This window comes from Pagrus major, chromosome 18 (genome assembly GCF_040436345.1).
Source record: "Pagrus major chromosome 18, Pma_NU_1.0".
Classification (NCBI taxonomy): Eukaryota; Metazoa; Chordata; class Actinopteri; order Spariformes; family Sparidae; genus Pagrus; species Pagrus major.
This window is the reverse complement of record NC_133232.1, coordinates 21753782-21774632: the sequence shown is the minus strand read 5'-3', so window position 1 is coordinate 21774632 and position 20851 is coordinate 21753782. Positions and strand designations below refer to the sequence as shown.

The following is a 20851-nucleotide window of genomic DNA, read 5'->3' as shown; positions in this document are numbered from 1 at the left end:
AATGCAGGACGTGGTGGCTTGTGTCCTGAAGGGAAAATGAGTTTTCCTGGTGAAATATTGCACAGAAAGCTGAGAAGATCAAGCAGCAAGCAAGTAATCAGGATATTTATGGTAAAGTTGTCTCACTCACGATGAGTCAAACAAATCCTTCAATGTGAGGCATCATATTGTGAATTCTAAAAGGTAGTTTACCTCAGGGAACTTTCAGTGAGGTGTGCACAAGCGGCTGATGGATGCCTGCCTTTACTGATGGCCTTAAAAAGCTAACCTGGGTTTGTCCTAATGGCACCACGGTCTGATGAATACATATCCAGTAATAGAATGTGTGTGTATGACTGTGTGCGTATGTGTGTGTGAGATCACATGGCTCATGAGAAATCCTCCATAGGGATAGGTTCCAGCAGATTGGGCTGCCGTTAGGGAAAGCGCCACCACATCCAAGAATTCAGTTCTGAGCCTCGATTTCCTCTCTGGGCTCGCCGGGTGTTTGTTTTTCCTAAACATTGTTTACTTTCTGGGGTGTGTGTGTGTGCACATTTGTGTTTATATTAGTTTTTTATAGATCTGACACTAAAACTGGGAGCCTGGCAGTAATAAAAATTAAATCCCAGTCGGCCTCCATTCCATGAAAAATAGATTATCCTCAGAGTGGGTAACTGACAAGGCTTGTGTCAGGTATTTTTATTTCAGGTAATGTTTCCAATGACACAACTGACAGTGCCTTCTATAAACAGTATGAGCACCAAAACCAATATGACTGCATGTAGTAATTAATACAATTCACCAGCACACTATTTCTACCATGTGCAGGATAGAAATAGAAAATAAATAAAGTTGAGGTCAGAGGGCCATTTGAGGTTATTTATGTATGCAGCTGCCGAGTAAGTAAGTCATGCCCGGCTCTGTTTATTCATTTTTTTAAATATTTGTTTTTCAAAGAGTAGCCTCCCTTCCTGCACTTAATGCGACTTTCTTCTTTGGCCTCATCAGCAAATATGAAAAAAAATCAGCCCCGCTGGGTATGAAGTAGGTCAAACTGTTAGTAGTTAATTTGGGCTTGGCTCAGACGGGCTTGAAACAGCACTTATTTTTCTGTTCACTTAACTCCCTCTCTCTGGATAATAGATGATGCTGTCCAAAGCCCTTAATCTTATAACTTTGCAAAATGCCAAACTTATATATTTTTTTCCAAAAATACATAATTTCATGCTCTCGGTTAATACGAAGAGCAGTTATTTGGGCTGTGTTGTATGATAAAAGCACTTTATTCTGTGTGTCATTAACTCACTATGGTGTAATCTGGGTGTGTCAGACAGTGTTGTCACTGTCATTACATATGCATTGTCGACGTTGTTCCTAACCCGCCCTGCTGTGTGTGCAGCACTTGTCAATCACTTGTCATGGTATTTCATACTCAATATCCAATCGTCTGTACCACAAGGATACTTCACTATCTCCTTTTCTGACACTCTACCAGCTTCATTCAGTACGTGGAATTTGGAATGCAGGATAAGGCAGAGTAAGACGCTGGCCCTTGATGACTGATGTTAAGTGACAAGTTAAATAGGTTTTTTAAAAGCTTACAACCATCCAACCCACACTCATGCTGTTGACCTCTCTGCCACCCTCACTAATAAGTACACCTGCAAAGGACGAAGTGATGAGAGGTAGTAAAAAGAGTGAACAGTCTGTTTATGGAGGAGGCACTACTAAGGTAGTGAAGTTATGTCACATGCATAACATAATGTAAGTTATTTAGGTAACGTAGGTACGTTTGTAATGGAAGTTATAGAAGTAATGTAGTGATTTTAACCAAAACCACAACGTTTTCCTACCCCTGACCAAGTACTTTTCTTGCCTAAACCTAACCAAACTGCGACTGTACATTATAGGTCTGTTATGTGTGCCACTGTTACGCTGCAACATGTTGTTTGGGAACGGTGATGTATGTTGCTTGTGGGAGATGCTGACAATCGACCTATATTGTTTCGGAATGAGGATGCGTTGCGAAAGAGGGATAATTGCAATTGATTCTGTCATGATAAACAAAAAACATCATCTGTTATAATGCATGTGTCTGTCAAAGTCAGAATACACAAATTGCAGTGCATTTTTAAAGATTTTCTCTTCGTGCTCCAGCAGGAAATTCAACACATCTCAATCAATAACATTTTTGCATGTATTTTGTGTTGAACATGTCAAATGAAAATGAAAATAGGTTAACATGTTAATATACAACATGTCCTCAAATGCCCTTTAGTTAAAACTTCAAGGTTCTAATTTATGCCACCACCCAACAGTTTACACGTTTACTATAGCTGTAATTTTAACAAATTTGATAAGTTGCATTATGTTATCTGTACTCCTGCAAACAGTTGTTTTCTAGCAGGATTGGGCTGCACATTTAAGCATCTTATATACATCTTGGATGACAACACAACGCTGAGTTTACTTTTCTTTTTTTTTTTATCAGCACATAAGACTCCAACGTTATCTACTTGGGTTGAAGAAGGAACTCTAATTAAATGTGTTACATGATATATAGTTGTAAAGGTAATTACAGCTATTTGGTACAGCTCAGTAAAATTAATTTGACTTCAGAGCAAAGATTACTTGCTTTCTAAATACAATTTTAATTGGACATTCATCCAGATCCTACTGGATATTTCAGTCATTCACAGAACAGTCTGAAAATGCATGAACTAATATAGCTCATGTTTTGTCGCCCAGTTCACTGCAGACTGAATTTAGTTTATGATTACCATAAAAAAAAAAACAGAAATCATTATAACAAAAACAATGTATTTTCTGCAAAACACATTTCTTGATAAAATATGAAAAATAGACTCAGTGTGAGTCAGAAAAAACAGATGATAAATAATGTCAGTGCTTGAGATGAACCTGAGGCTATATGAAGAAAAATAATGCAATTTAAATATCTTAACAGACACTCACAGTCACTTTACTACCGTCAGTGGGTGACTGACAGTTTTTGTAACACTATTTGGATTGTCAAACATTGCTATTTTGCATCAAATGAGAGATTTAACCAAACCTCACTCAGAAATTCGATGGTTTTTTTTGGACAGATGTAACCATAAGCCTGAATGTAGACAACCCTGTTTTTGAGTGACATTTATCAGACTTTGGTCATTATAATAATTATATAGCTTTGAAATAAGAATTCACTTTGAACAATTCCATTAAAATTAAAATTCAACATTTTATTTATTTTTGTCCTTACTGTATGTTAATACGAAAGGAGAGCAAACCACAATACAGTATGTGTTCATCAGTTAATAGACAAACATTGCACACACAGGCTATGTTTTCATACAGTATGCAGACAAACCATTGCACTACATAGTGTTTTTTAGTATCACCCATATGAATCATGGTCATATGCAGCATGCACAATAAAGTTTGAAACAGCTCTAAAATCTGTCAGTTACATTAAAGTCTGAACAGTACTGATGTGATTTATGACATCCCAAGTTAATGCAGGCAACAGGAATGCCACACAGATGGGCTGTAACTTCCGCTCTAAGTGGCATATATTGGTTTTAATAGACTGAGAACTGTCTCTAACGCTTCAATACTTTGATTTAGAGCCTTTTACTGCACCAGGTCTCAGGTGTTACTTTGCTCACAGTCAACATCACTGGTGTTGCATTAGACATTTACTTCTTTTTTTACTGGGACATCAAGGATGATGTGTAAAAACAGCCGTATACTAGATATTGATCTGGTGAAGGTGAAGTGGTGAAGTGTGCTCTCTTCTTATTTTCTACACTAGAACATCCTGCGTGTATTACTGTTATCATGCTGATACCATGGCTACATACCAATTGAAAAATAGGAACCAGTGAGTTAACGGATAGCATAGCGTGACATGTAAAAACTGTATTGTTGCTATGGTTACCGGCAGTTTGATATTGGTTGCATATTGATGACCAGAAATATGTGTCATGTTCTAGCATATCAGCAACCAATCAGCAATCAGAGAGGAGTACTTTCTGTCGTCATGCTATATTAAATGATAAGAAAGAATTACAGTGTTGATTCTATTGTAGCGTATGTTTTGATGCCGTAGGTTGTGGGGTTTATTGTAATACAGTATATTTAAGCTGGGGTTGGTGAGATTGAAGAAACCAGTAAAAGCAAGCTTAGTATCCAACCTAAACAATCCCACCTCCTCCCGTCAGAGCCACTCCTCAAAAACACATGGACGTGCACTGACTGACTATAACGCCTGCCCCGTGTTAGCGGCTAGTTCGCTAACTTCAACATGATCTCTTAATAATAATAGATACATCAACAGACAACTCTGTTAAATGCCGAATCATGTAGACATTATTATTATTATTAGAGGCCTCTAAAAGCCCCAGTTACAGGATTTGTTTTCTTTTATTTGTCAAAGCATTAGATTAATTGATTTTTGTCTGGATGTTAAGAGATTTCCTACAAATATAAACTGCCTTTTAACAGGCAGAAACCTCGGAGCAGAACCGGACTGAATGGTGGGCGGCCATCTGCCTTGACCACTTGGGTTGCTTCTAGAATAACTGACCAACCTTGGCTAAAAGTGTGTCTCTAACATTTTGTCAACCTTGATCAAAGAGAAATTAAAAAAAAAAAAAAAAATACAAATACAAATATTAGGGTTATAGGTTTTATTAATTGTTAGTAAATTGTTTACTAATGCTTTATAAATCCATTATTAGGCATTAAGAAGAGCAGCTTTTGCGTTGCCAGGTTGTGCAAAATCTTCTGTGCTGTTGATTCACTAATGAATAAAACATATTTAATAATAATGATGAAGATGATAATAATAATAATAATAACAATAATAATAATGAATATAATCCTAATTAAGTAATCAGTAAAGGGCAATCAATCACTGGATCCACAGCTGTGTGTTCAAAATAATGATTATAATATATGAATTAATAAAAGTTTAATATGCCAAACACTGTGTATTAATAAATATTTAAAATGTTGTTATAGCTGCTGACATTCCACTCCATTACAGTGTGTTATAAAACACTTATTGCATGGGTTCTCTCACAACACTGCACTGTAGTGTTGTCCTTAAAAACACCCACACGGACACATACACAAAAAAGTCTTTGTCTAGACCGTGTTTGCTAGTACACAGTATAAAATACCACTGTAACTTCTGTACTGATATGCCATCCCCTCTCATAAATCCCCTGGCCCTATAAAGGGGTGCAGAGCAGAGGCATGAGGGTGAAAAATGAACTCCATCAGGAAGCTGGATAAAATTTCTCTGACACACACAACCTTGGTCCAGTAAGAATATCTCTGTATCCTGCTGACATGTGATCTTCTGAATCTATTCGGGACAGCTTGTCTCACTGAACTCTAAACAAGTCCTTTCAAGCTGCATCATTCATCAATTTCAGCCCTGTTTGTGGGCTACAGATGATACCCCACAAGCTCAATAGCTGCCAGACATTTAACAATATGTCACACGGGCATTCTCTCAGACAGCCCACACTTAAGGCTTTTACTAATCCAACGCTTCAGGTGTTGACAACATGAAACGCTTAAGGCGTCGAGCAAAGCTGATCACATACTATTGTTATGATGACAGCACTTAATCAAAATCTATCGTAGGTGAGCTTTGTAGGATCGTCATTACCATTCCTGGGTAGTGAGTCAACCGGCAAAGGCGAACATTTTTCTTTCTTTTTTTTTTTTTTTTAAGCTAAATCTGTCTTTGTTTGTGATGATGGTACAGTACCGCCAAAGCACTTTCTGCTGATGGAGAGGTTCAGCAGATAAATGATGAAAGGGATTTTCTGAGAACCGCTGTTATGGCTCTTTGAACTATTTTTACTGCCTTATTTTCCATGATTGCTGGGAGGTCCGACTCTTCTAAGACAACCTCGCTGCGAATGCTTATGAAAATTGTGAGGCTTGTTTACTTTTAGATGTCGATGTATTTTGGGTTAAATTAGGGTTGAATTAGTTGTCCCACAGTTTTCCTGATTTTGTGCTGTAAACCATATTTACTTTGAAATGCATACGAGATTAATCAGATAAGGGCAGCATGAGGCAGCATGTGGAACAATCATTTGTTTTGTTCAGGATGTTTTCTTACCTTTGGAATTAATACAAAGTACATTTATTATGCATTTGAATGAGAAATAATACTTTTATTCAATAATCATACATTAACTGTGATGCATCTGTTACTGCTGATGAAGTAAGAGACTGTTTATTCTGATTGAATTCTGATTATTTTATTCTAAAATTATTTCAGAACTATCAATGATAACCATGATAGTGCAACAGAAATTAAATGGATTCCTCGGAGCCTAGAGCAAATGTGTTTGGTCATTACATTGTCCTTTGATATTATGTTCATAAAATAGCATTGCGTTTACTTTCTTGTTGTTTGGGGTCCCACAGATCAACTCAGAACAATTATGATAATAATAATAATTGTCAATAATCAACTATTTTTCTCCCAATGTGTTTTTAATTTTTCCTTTCTAACCTTATTCCACCCAACCCAATATTAAACAATATATTAGCATTGAAAGTGATAACCTGTTCCTTTGCACATGTGATGCAAATACAAAGACGACCATATCAATATAATAGTAATAATATCATTATTACACAAATAAATAAAATATTTCAATTTCAATAATAATGTATATTGCATATGTATTTGTGTATTTTGTTTAGTTTAAGTTAGTCTCTGACAAAGAGCCGAATGATATCTTACTTAGTGGTGTTCCCTTTGTTTGGTGTCATCCACTGTGATAAACAAAATATTGTAAAAACTACAATTAGAGAATTGCAAATACTTAGTAACACTTTCTATGAAACCTATGTGTATAATGCATTATAAGACATTATGAACATACCTATAATGCGTTGTAATGCACCTATAGCAGTGTTATTATCATAGTTATACGCACTCATGAGTATTCATAATTATTTATAACAATAATCATAACTCATAATCACATCAATGTCTATAATGAATTACAAACATTAAGTGTATGTTAGTTACTGTTAAAAAAAACTACAGTTTACAGCATTTTGTGCATTGATTTAATCTTTTTGTTTTTTCAATTTACTTCAAGCAAACAATGACCAATTATACTACAGTGACCTATAACCAGCTTGTAATGTATAACATCTATAACACAGGGATTTAATTACTTTACTTCGACCACCCAATGATAGTTGCATGATAACTGACTGAAAATTGACTGTCAACACCAATCACTGATATAAAGCTTATGTGAAGTCATTATTTGTAACAGTTCTTTGAGGTCTGTGACATCCCAGATGGAACGGAAGGGTATAAGGGCCAGGGGTGAGAACATTTTTTAAAAAATAACATTTTTTAGAAAAAGTTCTAAATACAATTTTGTGAATAAAGTCAATGTTGACATTTCAAGATTAAAGTTGACCTTTTGAAACTACATCGAACAGCATATATGACTCGACAAAATGCCTTGTGAAGATGAATTGGTGAAACTGTACTTCAGAATCGACCTTAGTAACAAAGAAATTATATCTCTTTTAGCTCATACACTCTGCCTAGTTGACAGTATTTGGACTTTGAACAGATTGTGCTGAAAACTGCGTCTGTGCAGACGGAAAAACCACACAAGCTTTGCAGAGGTGGCCGCACGAAATTGTATTTCAACTTCATTCTCGACATTTCAATTTTTTTCTCAACATTTCAACTTGCAACACCAATCACTGATATAAAGTCATTATATTTAACTATTTTTTGAGGTCTGTGACATCCCAGATGGAACAGAAGAGTCTAAGGGCCAGGGGTGAGAAAAATATGATTCTTTTTACATTTTTTACAAAAAAGCCTAAATACAATTTTGTGAATAAAGTCAAAATGTCGAGAAGAAACTTGACATTTCAAGATTAAAGTCGACCTTTTGAAACTACATCGAACAGCACATATGAATCGACCTTAGTAACAAAGAAATTATTTCTCTTTTAGCTCATAAACTCGGCGTAGTTGTCAGTATTAGGACTTTGAAGAGATTGTGCCGAAAACTGCATCTGTGGAGACGGAAAAACCACACAAGCTTTGCAGAGGTGCCCGCACAGAATTGTATTTCAACTTTATTTTCGGCATTTTGACCTTTTTCCCAACATTTCGACTTTTTTCTTGAAGTGCATGATAATAATTAAAAAAAAACCTCCTCCTCTCATTTTTTTCACCCCTGGCCCTAATACTGTTCCATAAGATGGAAATAATGTGTCACGTTCTGTTACAAGTTCAATCTCATGCTTCCAATTAATTTTCATGAAATTGGGGAAAAACATTAATGAAGTGATTAATATATTTTCGGCATGTTTTTGAGCTGTTAGACAGGCACACAAACAGTTGGTATGTCAAGGGTTTTGTTTTTAGCAACATTTATAAATGTTCTATTCCACGTCTAATTGCACTCACCAGCAAGAAGAAAACAACAAAGACAGGAATAAAAAATAAAAATAAAAAACTCTCTTATTTCATTTACAGCCCAAATGTAATTCATTTTAAACACTTTGTCTATGGAGTATCATGCTGTATGAGGGTGTGTTAGAGATCAGAAATGTATCCCTCATCAAACTGAAGAATGTGCTTTAGAAATGGTTTGATCTACTACAGTGACACACTCGGGACTCAAAGGTTCAACAACAGGAGAGACTGAGCCCAAACGGAGGCTCGAGTATTTCCTTTAATGAGTGCTGCCTGTGACATCCATGCCTATTGACCTGGACCATGTGGTTAAGCTCTTCAGCTGAGGTCAGTGTTTCCAATTTCCATTAATATTCTAATATGCTGTATTGAGTTTAAGAGTTGTGAGTGCTGTATTCAGTTCATGACAGCTCGGATAAAGTCAGTATCTCAGTATGAAATCCACCAATGTCACTAATAAGTGGGATGTGAAGCATTTTCAACTGTAGATTTTATGTGATCTCTGTGACCCTTCAGTCATGATACTGAGAAGTATTCAATTCATGTTTTCAGTCATCGAAATACAACTTAACTAAAGAATGCATTTGTGTGTGTCTGTCTATAACAGAAGAAGCAGAAGAAGTCAGGAAAGCTGTCTTCTACCCTTCACATTCAAGGCTGCATTTCTTTGAATTTGTTTTATGAAATGCATCTGTAGTTGTTTTATGAAATGCAAGTTAATAGTTCCTGTAAAACTTGCCACATAGGGGGAAAAAAGTCATATGGCCTTGAGAACATCCTTGTCTGTTTTGTTTTTTTTCTCACACCATATGACATGAAAACATGTGGGTCGTGGGAAAAGAGGAAATGGGGATAATTTTATGAAAGAGATCAAATGACTCTTATCTTTACCCTGCAGAGAACTAATCTTACAAAAAATATGAACTTTTAATTCTGTGCTGGTACGAGCACTACAATGCCTCAGTTAAAATGTAAGTACAGTGTAAGTAATTTTCTTGACTCAAGTAAAGAAATAAAGCAAAAATGTAAAGCTCCTGTTGGTGAGATAGTAGTACTGATGCTTTGGAAAGCTGGGAATGAGGCTCAAAAATCAACTGGAGCTTTAATAGTCCAGCGCACAGGCTTTTATTTGCTGTTATTTAAAGGGCAATTCTGGTATATTTTTTCAAACCTGTGCCCTATTTTTCATATTTTGTGCTCTAAATTACTATTAAAAAGTTTGGGAATAATTGCTAATTAAAATGCTTTAAAACGGCGTGTTTATGTAATAAAAGTATTTGGTTAGGTTTAGGAAAAAAACATGGTTTGGTTTTAAACAAGTATAGGTAATTCCTTAACTTAACTATGTTATTAAGTTAAAATAACTTACTGTTGACTTTTGGTTTCACACAGGACACAAACATCCTTCAACTGGGTGAAATTACTGTTTGTTGACCCATGAATCAACCCAGTCCTCCTCCCTTTGCTAGATTTGACGCTCTACCCCTGACTTCCTTTGTGACTTCCTTTGTTTAACCTGAGACAGCCTTTATATTGCTAGTAGTTCAAAGCCACCAGACTCCATTGAGAAAACAGTAATTCATTCAACATTAGTTCAGATCTGAACAAATCCTTTGTCTACCGGATCGATCTACTTGACCGATTCCAAAACTTTTGTCCCTATTTGTCATTTAGACGTCAAAAGAATGTAGAATTATGGCCCAGAGTTTTAAATACCATAATTACCCTTTAAGTGCTTCAATTACACGACCTTCGTCATATAATAGACAATATTTTGGCTCCTCCAACACTTTCTTTAGTTGAAAATATGACCTCGTGTTTTCTCTGTGGGGTATTTTTTTCAGCTGGTGAGGTTATTTGCTGTAAATGTCACCTGGGACGCTGAGTGACAAAATAATGACAACCTTTTTTTTTTAAGGCAGAGCAATTTCCCAGAATTGAATGAGGAGGATGTGTGCAGAGTGAACAATATGTGCACTCGCCTCCCGATTGGTCTCTGTCAATACCATTCTGACATCTCTCCAAGAATGTGTTCAGACAAATAGATTGGACGTCTCACAAACAGAGGCTGAGAGGCAAAATAAGGATTTAAACACATACATGCGTCAAGCACTGGCCCCTGTTTATTTTGAAACTCTCTTTGGATAAATGCAATCAGAGAAAAATGGATCACATTAAGGCAATGTCAAAATATGTTGAACCGGGTTTCCAAGAAATGCATTTCTGCTGGAATATACTGTAATTGCAGCATAAATCTAACTGAGACCTGGCTCATACCTGCACATTTAGAAAATATTAGTTAATTAAAGTGTCATTGAACCGGGTGGGTTGTGTGACAGAAAAATCCATTCATTCCATTAACACGGTAACTGTATCTATTTGCATGTCAAATGTCAAAGACAGTATTGAGTTGTGACGTGACAAATACATGTCTCATTTATTGTTGTCATGTGACACTTTTAGCCATGTAAAGCGGATCGTTTGAGTCACTGAAGGTTATTACTTTTGAATTTGAACGAATTACACATTATCAGTCCATCTGTTTTCAGCTATTTGCACCATATTTTTAATGTGTTACTTTTAGAAGTGTAATCTTTCATGTCTTTTATAAGTGAAAATCATTCCCTGGTATTTTTTTAGGGCTGAACATGGAGGCAGGTGTGTTTTTGTACATCTCTGGTGTTAATTAAATGGTTCACTGGATTTGAAAATGAATTAAAGTTTCAGTGACTGCCTGGATTTGTAAAAAAAAAAAAAAAAAAAAATGTGTGTGAACATAGAAAACATTACCAGATATTTTTTTTTTAACTTATAAGCAGTCTTAAGATTTTTTTCTGTAAAAACCAACATAATTTCAGTTCACAGTAAGTCATTATGTAAAGACATTAAACCTTAGCAGTCTGCTCCAAGGAAGGTTATTTAAATTTGCATTACAGTAAATTATTGTGCTACATTAGTAATGAACAGTGGTAGAAGTATTCATATCCTTTGCTTCAGAAAAAGTAGCAACAACACTTTATATATGTATAGCATAGGTTAATTATTATCACTGATGCATTAAGCAGCATTTTAATCTTAATGTTGCCGCTAATTTAAACTACTTTACATGCAGTTGGGTAGTTCATGTAAAACAATACAGCATATTAAATGATTAGTTGATAAAGAGAAAATTATTAAGCAACTTAATATGATTGATTTATTGTTTTTGAAAAGCCAACCAGTCCCTGATGGCAGCTTCTCTGCTGTAATGATCTGCTGCTTCCCTGTTTTATATCATTGTTAACTGTTTAAGAGAAGACATCTGTGGATGTCACTTAGGAGTCTAGTTTACTACTTCTGGTATTCATTATTATTTTCTGATGTTTATTAGACCAAATGTTTTTCCTAGCTTTCAGAAGGCCCATCCACGGGGTATCCAGCTTTGAAATGATGCAAGTATATATATTTTTACACATTTTGCTCTTTGTATAGGCTGTTTTTCCAACTAAGTGTTTGTTTTTGGTTATATTAATGCACAAAGTTAGTGTTAATAAGAGCTATAATGAGTTTATGCTTCTGTTACTCTCAGGTAGGGGTAATCTTAGGTCACAAAATGGCTTTTTTTTTTTTTTTTGGCGGTGTCTGGATATTTCCTTAGAAAAAAATGTGTTAAGTGTTCATTTTCAGTGATATTGTTATCAAATTTGAACTTGGTCCATGTACGGCTGTGTCATGTGGGCTTATTGTGATTGCTGATTATTGTGTTTTCCAGCTAATAGAGGCAATTAAATGTCTTCTACAGGCTTATTTTTTGCATTAAAAAATTCAGGCGAGAAAAAAAAAGATAAATATTTTAGTGTGTTCAAACTCCTAGAGATCAATGCCAGAAGAGCTTACAGAGAAAAGAGTCAGACTGGTTCAACAACAGCTTTGAATTAGCTTCTGGCTAGACAGGGATAACACTTTCAGGAAGGTTAAAAAAACAATCATGAGTTGAAGCACAAACTCTACTACTTTACTCTACTCAACTTTCTATATAAAATATAATATTTAAAGTAACAAGCAGTTGTAACTGCAATGTAGTGGAATAGAAGTATAAAGTAGTATAAAATGAAACTATACAAAATTGTATAGTACAGTGGAGTCACTGTATTTTGTCAGTTTCCATTGCTGGTAATGGCAGACACTCTTTTTATAATAAACAGTATATAATGGTTGCTGATTGAATGGCAGAAATGGGGAAAATGTAAAGGATATTAGGAATAAAGAACAATTGAAAGGTATTGTGTGCAGTGGCTCTGAATGTCAAAACACAACAAAACGTTACAGAAAACACAACATTTCAGAAATCATTCTGGAAGTATTTTAATGAACACAGAAAATAATTAGTGTGCAGGATTTCAAAGTTAAACTCTTTGTCATACAGGCGTGTTTTTTTTTTTTTTTTTATTAAATTGAATTTTTTAGGTTTAAATTCCAGGTAATTTCCTGGAGCGGATACATGGCATTTTGAAATGAAGCTCCTCAAATGTTAAGTGTGGCTATGTGACCTGCTGTATGTTACTCCCACACTGTCAGATCCAGCAGCGGTACAGTGTAGATGAGGTTCTCCTATCACAGTCTCAGAGCAGCTCTGGGAAGAACTGACATAAAAGCAGGCAGTCATAAAACATTCAACATCATTCAAAGTCTCCTCTCCCATGCACGCTTAGACAATGTGACATTCAAAACAACAAGAGAATGTCGGTCCAGGAAGCACATTTCAGGAAACCTCTTTTTTTTAGAATAATGAAATGCAGAGGGGGGAGGAGAGAAAACCTGTGAGAAAATATGGTTCAGTTTGACACTTTTTACTGTCATTCATTTTCTGGTGAAGAGGTATATCAAATGTTTCTGAGTTAGTTCCAATAACGTCATAATATTATTCTTTGTCAGGCATACAGGAGTTTGAGTTAAAAGTATGAATGTTTTAAAACTGAATCTTTTCTGAGCAAATCACACCTCATTTAGAAGTGATTAGATACCTATGGCTACCTTTAAGATACGTTTCTTAACATTTATATCCAAATAAACAAGATGTACTCCTGCCTGCATGCAAATGTGTCATTCACTGAGTTCATTTCTCTTCTTTATTTTATTGTTTTATGGAGTCTTTAAAATCTAAGCACCCCTTTTTCTTCCTTCCCACCCATTAGAGCACACAGCTGTGAGGCCATTCTGTGGGAAAAAAAAAAATCAGGTTACCATGTGTTGAACTGTTTAAGCGCTAAGCAGTGGGTTTGATGAATTACAAGTCAGTTAGTCCATTTTGCTGACAGAATGCAAATTTATTTATGACCCTGAGACTGAGAGAAAATGAAATCATCATATATTTCCAAACACTCATGCAGTGTTTTAGATTAGGGGGAATCTATTTGGGATGGAAACACATTCTATGAATAAATTGTTTGAATTCCCTTCTCGACACAACTCATGGAGCACTGCACTCTAACATCACGCGCGTTTCTTTCAACAACATGCTCTTGAACTTGCGAAGAATGTGAAGAATCTGCACGAATGAGGAAATCTTAATTTAAGGGTGCGAAGTCAGGACACACTTTCTTCCTCCAAGTCAGGAGAGTTGTACTTTGAATCAAACACACCAAATCAAGTTTAATTTTTAGAGTGTCTGCTTTTGATTTATAGTCATGAAATAAAATGCGGCCCATTTCATATGATTTGCTGGTTATCCCATTTTACATTTTCATCAAATCACATTCTCGGGCCATATCTGTAAAATTGAGAAATCGTCAGAGCTGAAGTGGTGGGATATTGGAAGTTCAGCTTCATCAGCAGTCTGTGCTGCTGAAATGAGAGACCTTCAGTGGGCTCCTTCATCCCCCTCCCCACTGCCCTCCCTCCCCTTAACTTTCTTCCTCTCTGTTTTTTAAACCCTCCATCTCTCACTCTCATTTGGTTTTGCTCTTCACTCAACTGCACAAGATGGGGGGAGATCACACCGAGGCTATTTTATCTCTTGTGTGACATTATTTAATTAAACAACGTCACAGCTATGCAAAGCATTTCCAGATCATAATGTTTTTTTTACGAGTGTGTTGAGACCGATGGATACAATAACCTGGAATAAAAGCCAATGTGTATTACTAATGTAATGATGATGATGGCTTTTATAGTACTTTAAGATAATATGTGCCTCCACATCTGTATCATGAATGCTGAGTGAGGCATATATATATACATATATATATATATATATATATATATATATATATATATATATATATATATATATATATTTCACAGAGAGTGGAGGATGTGGGTCCCTTATCTATTATAATCTATAATAGAGAGTGAAGGACCCACTGGAGATGCTATAATGTTAAAGTAATACATACTCTTCCAGCTTTAAATGGGATTGTTAAGCTCCTAATTAATTTTCCTAACCCCATATCAATAATATTTAATTAAATTGATACACTATTGATCATCATACAGCCATTCTGCATGGTAATTAATGGCTAAAATGCTGTGGCATGCAAATCTGAACCTCAATTTCATTCTCATTGGACTGCATCCTCATAAGTGGTTTGCAATGTAATATGCAATCCGCTGATGGCTTATTAAGATCTTTACAGTCATTTAATCTGAGACTGTGGTCAATTATATCTCTCTGGAGTAGCATTGCAGTTTAATTTGATATAAACAAAACAATAGGCTGTGAAGCTGTGGTCATGATGGAAGTTGATACACCCACTCCCTCTCTCTTTCTCTCTGCCTCTGTCTCTATCCACAAGTTTGTGCTGGAATGCAGACAGTCTGAGGCTGCACTGCATCCTCCTCCAGGGACCTTCTGTGTTGTTTGTAAACAATAAATAATATTAATTTCATGCTGGACACCTTCGCTGGATCGATGCTCATCGACCAGGCGAATCAGTTGTCTTTATAGGCTGCATATGTCGAGGGTGTAATTGCACAGTTTATGGAAGGACCAGGCCACACGAACACCATAACAATCTGTAACATACAAATGAGCCTCATGTTTTCTTAATCGGTCACTGAGTCTGGTCTCTTTGGATCATAGCTGCCGTGAATAATTCAGGATGATACAAGACAAAATGCCTTGGTTCTGTCTTGGTTTGGTGATTGATTGCGGGAGAACACGCCGCTTCAAGTCTCAGGATATTGTAACTCAAGCCAGCTGACGGAGAGAAAATTAATTACAACATCACAAATCGATGAACAAGTGAATGTGTCAACTCCCCAAAGAGCTGTGATTGCTCATTGTAGTCTGATTGAGGGTGCAGGAGGGTGGGGGCAGGGTGCTGGACCCAGAGGAATTAGGGGGAAGACAAGGTTGTGCCCTGCTTTGACTCAGCAAACACAGCACAGCAAGAAAACACACTCTGATGATTCCTTTACAAACAGCTGAAGCTAAACTCGCTGCCTTTAAGAGGGAAATTATAACTGACTATGCATTTCTGTACACATATTCTCAGATCCTCATTTGAAATGCATGTAGCTCTGGTGCTTTTTCAGAAGCTGTGACTGGAGGAGACCAGCTTGCACTGCCTGATAGGACACAGAGCAGATTAGCAGAATGAGAGAGATCATTACGAACAACCTCACAAGTGACCAAGGCTGAGTCATTCTCTTGCATTTGGCTGCTGTGCGTCTGCTTTGCTTACACATCAGCACAGAGCCTGTTAGGATTTGATCGTAAAGTCTATAGCTGCGGGGCTCTGCATGTATACGCGTGTGCGTGCATGTGTCTGTGCTGTCATTGTGACTGTGACTTTGACCTTTCGCAAGGGATGCTGGATGGAGAGAAGGCGTAATGAGTTTGTATAATAGCTGAGCTCTATCTGAGGAATCATCCATCTACATGAGCCCCATAATTAGCTGGTAAGACAGTGGTCCAGTTCCCACTTATTATTCTGCTGACTACAATGAGGGAGTGGAGAAATAGATAAACAAAGACACAACCCCCCTTCTCCTCAGAAGTGTATTAATAATCTGCTGTCGATTCTGGCAGTGTTGTAAAAGGCATGGCTGAATAGTCTGAAAATCACTCCACTGACACCCCCAGAAAATAAGGAAAAGCTATCTGCAACATAAGTCACATCCTGGTCTGAGTTTGCTGACAGGTGAACCCTCTCATGGGAGCGCTAATCCTCATGCTTCTTCATCTGTGTTTGTCCGTCACTGACGTGCTGCAGCAGACAGGCACCAAACCCCCAAGACAAAGCAGAGGCATATTTAACTGGAACTCAATGACATGCAGATGTGATCTGTGTGAATTTGTATGCAAAGCACCGATCTGATTCCTATCATACAGGACTGAATGTCATATCCATCATTTTCATGTGAGGCAGAAGATATGAAAAGCATCGCATGGTAGAGACACGGATGAAATAATTTCCATTCTGTCGAGCATTGCCAGTATGTGGTTAGTTATGCTTATTCAAGATATGTAAATGTTTGCCCAAGAAAAAGGATATAACAGCAGGGTGCGCGCTGAGGACGCTCCATTCCCAGTGAGCACGCAGGATCCGCTCCTGGTTTTGCTGCTCCGGCTCATCGCAGCCTCTACCTTCCCTGACTCTCAACACTCCAGCATTGCTGTGCAAGCAGATGTTCCTGCTCTGGTGCCAATTCTTACAATTTTCGCATTTGGAGAAGGTGTTCTTTCGCGGGAAGGCTGCAAAGTGACAGGAAACAACAGAAAACTGCCTCCCTCCTCTGCCCGGTGAGAGAGAGAGGGAGAGTTGTGAGCGGATAGCGGCTTTTTTTTATTTTTTATTTTATATATATATATATATATTTATATGTGTGTGTGTGCGCGCGCGTGTGTGTGTGTGGACAAATACAGCATCAGTCAACCCGCGGCTGGCTGGCTGGCTGGCGAGCAAGGGAGCAGTTTATTTACCACCACCACACCTGTGATGCGTTGTTCTGAGCAACGAGGACGCACGACCGGGATACTGATGGCCACGGTACGGCGGGAGGATATGTGTTGAGGAGAGAAAACAACCACAAAAAAAAAAAAAAAAAGGACTTGGGCGTTGTGAAAAAAGGCGTTTAGTGCTACAGAGGACACTCTCCGGACCGTAAGAAGCCCAGTGTGCCAGCATCTCTTCTCCGCTCCCGTGTCTTTTCCCCGAAACTTAGCTGATAAAGACCCACGAAGATGCCCTCACTTCTGGGCCCCTTTGTCCGCTGTGGGTTCGGCGCTACGCTCCTTGTGCTCTGGCTCGTCCTCGCTGGCTTCACCTGCACTGGTGAGTTTGAGCTGCCTCTTGTCATGTGTGCTTTGTGTTAACGAAGCTGTTAATTAATGTGTGTGTATGGGGGAAAAAAGTGCGTACTAAAAGGCTACAAGTGAGAAGTTGCTTCGCTAGCGGGTTTTTTTTTTTTTATTTCATCTCACCGACATGTCGCCGCGGCTGACGGAGCACGTTGTTGGGGTTTATTGTTCCGGCACTAACTACTCGTCAATTAGCCTGCGCCTTCAAGGTTACGTGCGAGGCTCTTCTGTAGACTCTGGCGTGTCCACCAAGGTTAAAACTTGAGGAAAATGTCAGCTACCATCGTCCAGCTGTCTTCTGCCGCTGGTGTATTAAGATTTAGGCAGCGGCGGTGTGCAGCATGTGTTTCATCCCCACCGCCGTGAAGGGAAGTTGGGGGGCTACACCTGCACTTTAAGAGGTGTTTGAACAGACGGGCCCGTGGACAATTAAACAAAAAAAAAACAAAAACGCAGTGCTCTGTATCTTCTTTCCACACTGTCACATAAACAACCTTTTATTGCATTTTTTTTTTCTGCGAGTCTAATTCCAATATAAGAAGATATCACCCCCGCTAATCATTCTGTTATTAAATCTTTTGAGCTATGTGACCGGGCGAGCAGTATATCCAGAGTCGGTGCGAGCAGGATCATTCAGCTCCACGTTTCTCCCCGACCAGGACTCATTCCTGCTGCATTTGCAGTATATGGTGACAGCTTTACGGAGTTGGTGGACGACCTACTCGCACTGATGAGTTACATTTTATGATGCAGCCCCTTCTTGGCCAGACACTCCCGATTGCATGCAAATGTGCTGTGATGTACAAAACAATCACACAGCAGTGGAAGATAAGTTTCCCTCAGCTGCTAAGGTGGCCAGAAAGCACATTCAGACTGGAGTTGTTACTTCACACATCACATATCCTCATCATGATGGGGTTAACAATAATACAGCTTAGTTTCTATGCCACCATGACAGAGTGCTGGCCGTTGACCCTTAATATACCAGGTCACTGTGGAGCACAGGCAGGCCAGTCATATCAGATTCAATCAATGCAATCAATTACCCTTTTGCCCATAATGCACCACTTCACAGTTCAGCCTTTTCACTATTTTTGTACACTTTACTCATCCTGCCTGATGCTAAAATATCACCCTCACAATGCCACACAGCTGGAAGCAGCTGGTGAGGATCCAAAACGCGAGAGTTTCACACATCATTTGCCTCTCGTCGCTCTCGTTTCCGAACTGTTAACCTTGCTTTGGACGGAAGGCAAACATGTTAAAGTTGGTGTAATTGTGTCTCTTGCTCCAGGACACTGAGATGATGAATTAAGAGGGCTTTTCTCTTGCATTAATTAGTGTATAATTATGAATATATTAGGATTAAATAAACAGTCATGCTCCAGGGACGTCATATATCAAGCTAAGTAAGTAGCAGTGCGGTGGTATTTACAAGTCATTTTGTGATGCATGTTGAATCTGATGTATTTGGTTTGGGCTGCTGGTGTACAGTATATGGGTGACGTGGTGGTTGGGTGCGAATGCCTCACAGCAAGAAGTTGCTCGCTGCCTCTGTTCTGTGTGGAGGTTGCATGTTTTTCCTGTCATTACGTCAATTTAAGACTCCCACAGGTGCAATAATGTCTGTGTCTTTGTTCGCTCTGTGATAGACAGGAGCTCTGTCCAGGGTGTTTCCCTGCCTCTCACTCAGTGCATGCTGGGAAAGGCTCCCAGCCCTTCTGTGACCCTGACTAGCAATGAGCCAGTTCATAAAATAATTGAGTACAGGGATATAGGTAAAGTCACTTTTATCCTATATCTAGGCAGACCCCGCTCTCTGTTTCACTGTCACTTTCTATCATATATCAGGTCAGTACAAGCATCCTCATAAGCTCCCATCACAGCTTACAGGCTACTTTTATAGGACAGAGTGAGTTCCAGAAATGGATCGGAAAGGTAATTTGGTAGCCAATTCTTTCTACATCAGGGCTGGGACAGTCTCAGCTGAGATCAGTCAGCGAGCTATCCTCTGTAGAGAGGCAAGGCGCTGACTCGGCATTCGTCCGTATCAAAAGCCGACTTGTCTTTTTTGCAGGGAAACATAACTCAGTCAGTAATAAAGGTAGGCCTGTCAATCTAGATTTGAGCTAGCCGAGCACTTTCCCTTTCACTGTGTTGTGAGTGATCTGACGGGCCGGACAGAGGGGGTAGGTACGCTTTCAGCCTCAGGAACAAAGAACTGTACTGCTTTGCCTTTGTATGCGTGTGCGCGCCACTTGATGTTTTCAGGATGCAAGGCGTGTGTGTGTTTGTGCATGTGTGATGGAGAGGGTGTTTCCACAAGGATTTGCATACATGCATTTCTGCTGTGTGTGTGTTAGCTGTTGTGTCTGCAGATTATTCCAACTCCTGTTGTTTCTGTTGTTACTATTTATCTAAACTTTCCTGTTAGTCTGTTGCCCGTTGTTAGTCCCTTGTTACTTCCTCAAGAAAAAGACCAGCAAAACCCAGCTATCCATGCAGAAAGAATAAAAATCCTGGATTTTTCTTTGTTTTTCCCTTTGCCCAATGAGAGCGTTGCCAAGCAATTGTTGTCTGGTTCAGCGAGGGAGCATGGGATTTGGTATCAGGCACCTTCCTACTCGTGTGAACAGTCACCTCAGAGCAATTTCCACGGGGTGTAGACCTTGTGATGATGCAAGGAGATGGCCATTAAATGACAACAAGCTGAAATCTGTTGCGTAATACAGTAATTTGCCCAGTCCCATTTCTTGGTACAGTAATATAAGGCTTTTTTTTTTTTTTTTTTTGCCAGGCGTCTCTCTCATCATTCTAATGTGAATCATCCCAGAGTCGTCTTTCTCGCAGCCAGTTTTGTCTCTCCTCATTGACTCACTAAAGAATGCGATAAGGAGGGCGAAAGCTGAAATTAACATAATTTATTGGGGTAAATTGCCTTCTGGTCAGAGGAATTTAAAACCACTTCATTTCTGTCCCATAGCTAATGCATGGCAAATGATCGGCATGTATTTGCAGGGATATGGTCTTTTACAGAGAAGTGATAATTTACTACCAGAAAGAGTTTTTGTTCCCTCTAGTCATGGGAG

At 38.3% G+C, this 20851-nt stretch overlaps 1 protein-coding gene across 4 annotated transcripts in view; it reads left to right on the top strand.

The window, feature by feature from the left end:
- Positions 1 to 17122: 17122 nt before the first annotated feature.
- unc5a (unc-5 netrin receptor A) overlaps positions 17123 to 20851 on the top strand; it is a 140668-nt gene continuing 136939 nt past the window's right edge. For all 4 annotated transcript variants that reach the window (XM_073486816.1, XM_073486815.1, XM_073486814.1 and 1 more), the window contains exon 1: positions 17123 to 17736. In XM_073486816.1, coding sequence (XP_073342917.1) covers positions 17646 to 17736 — 91 coding nt within the window. In that variant the 5' untranslated portion in view covers positions 17123 to 17645. The remainder of the gene's footprint in view (positions 17737 to 20851) is intronic.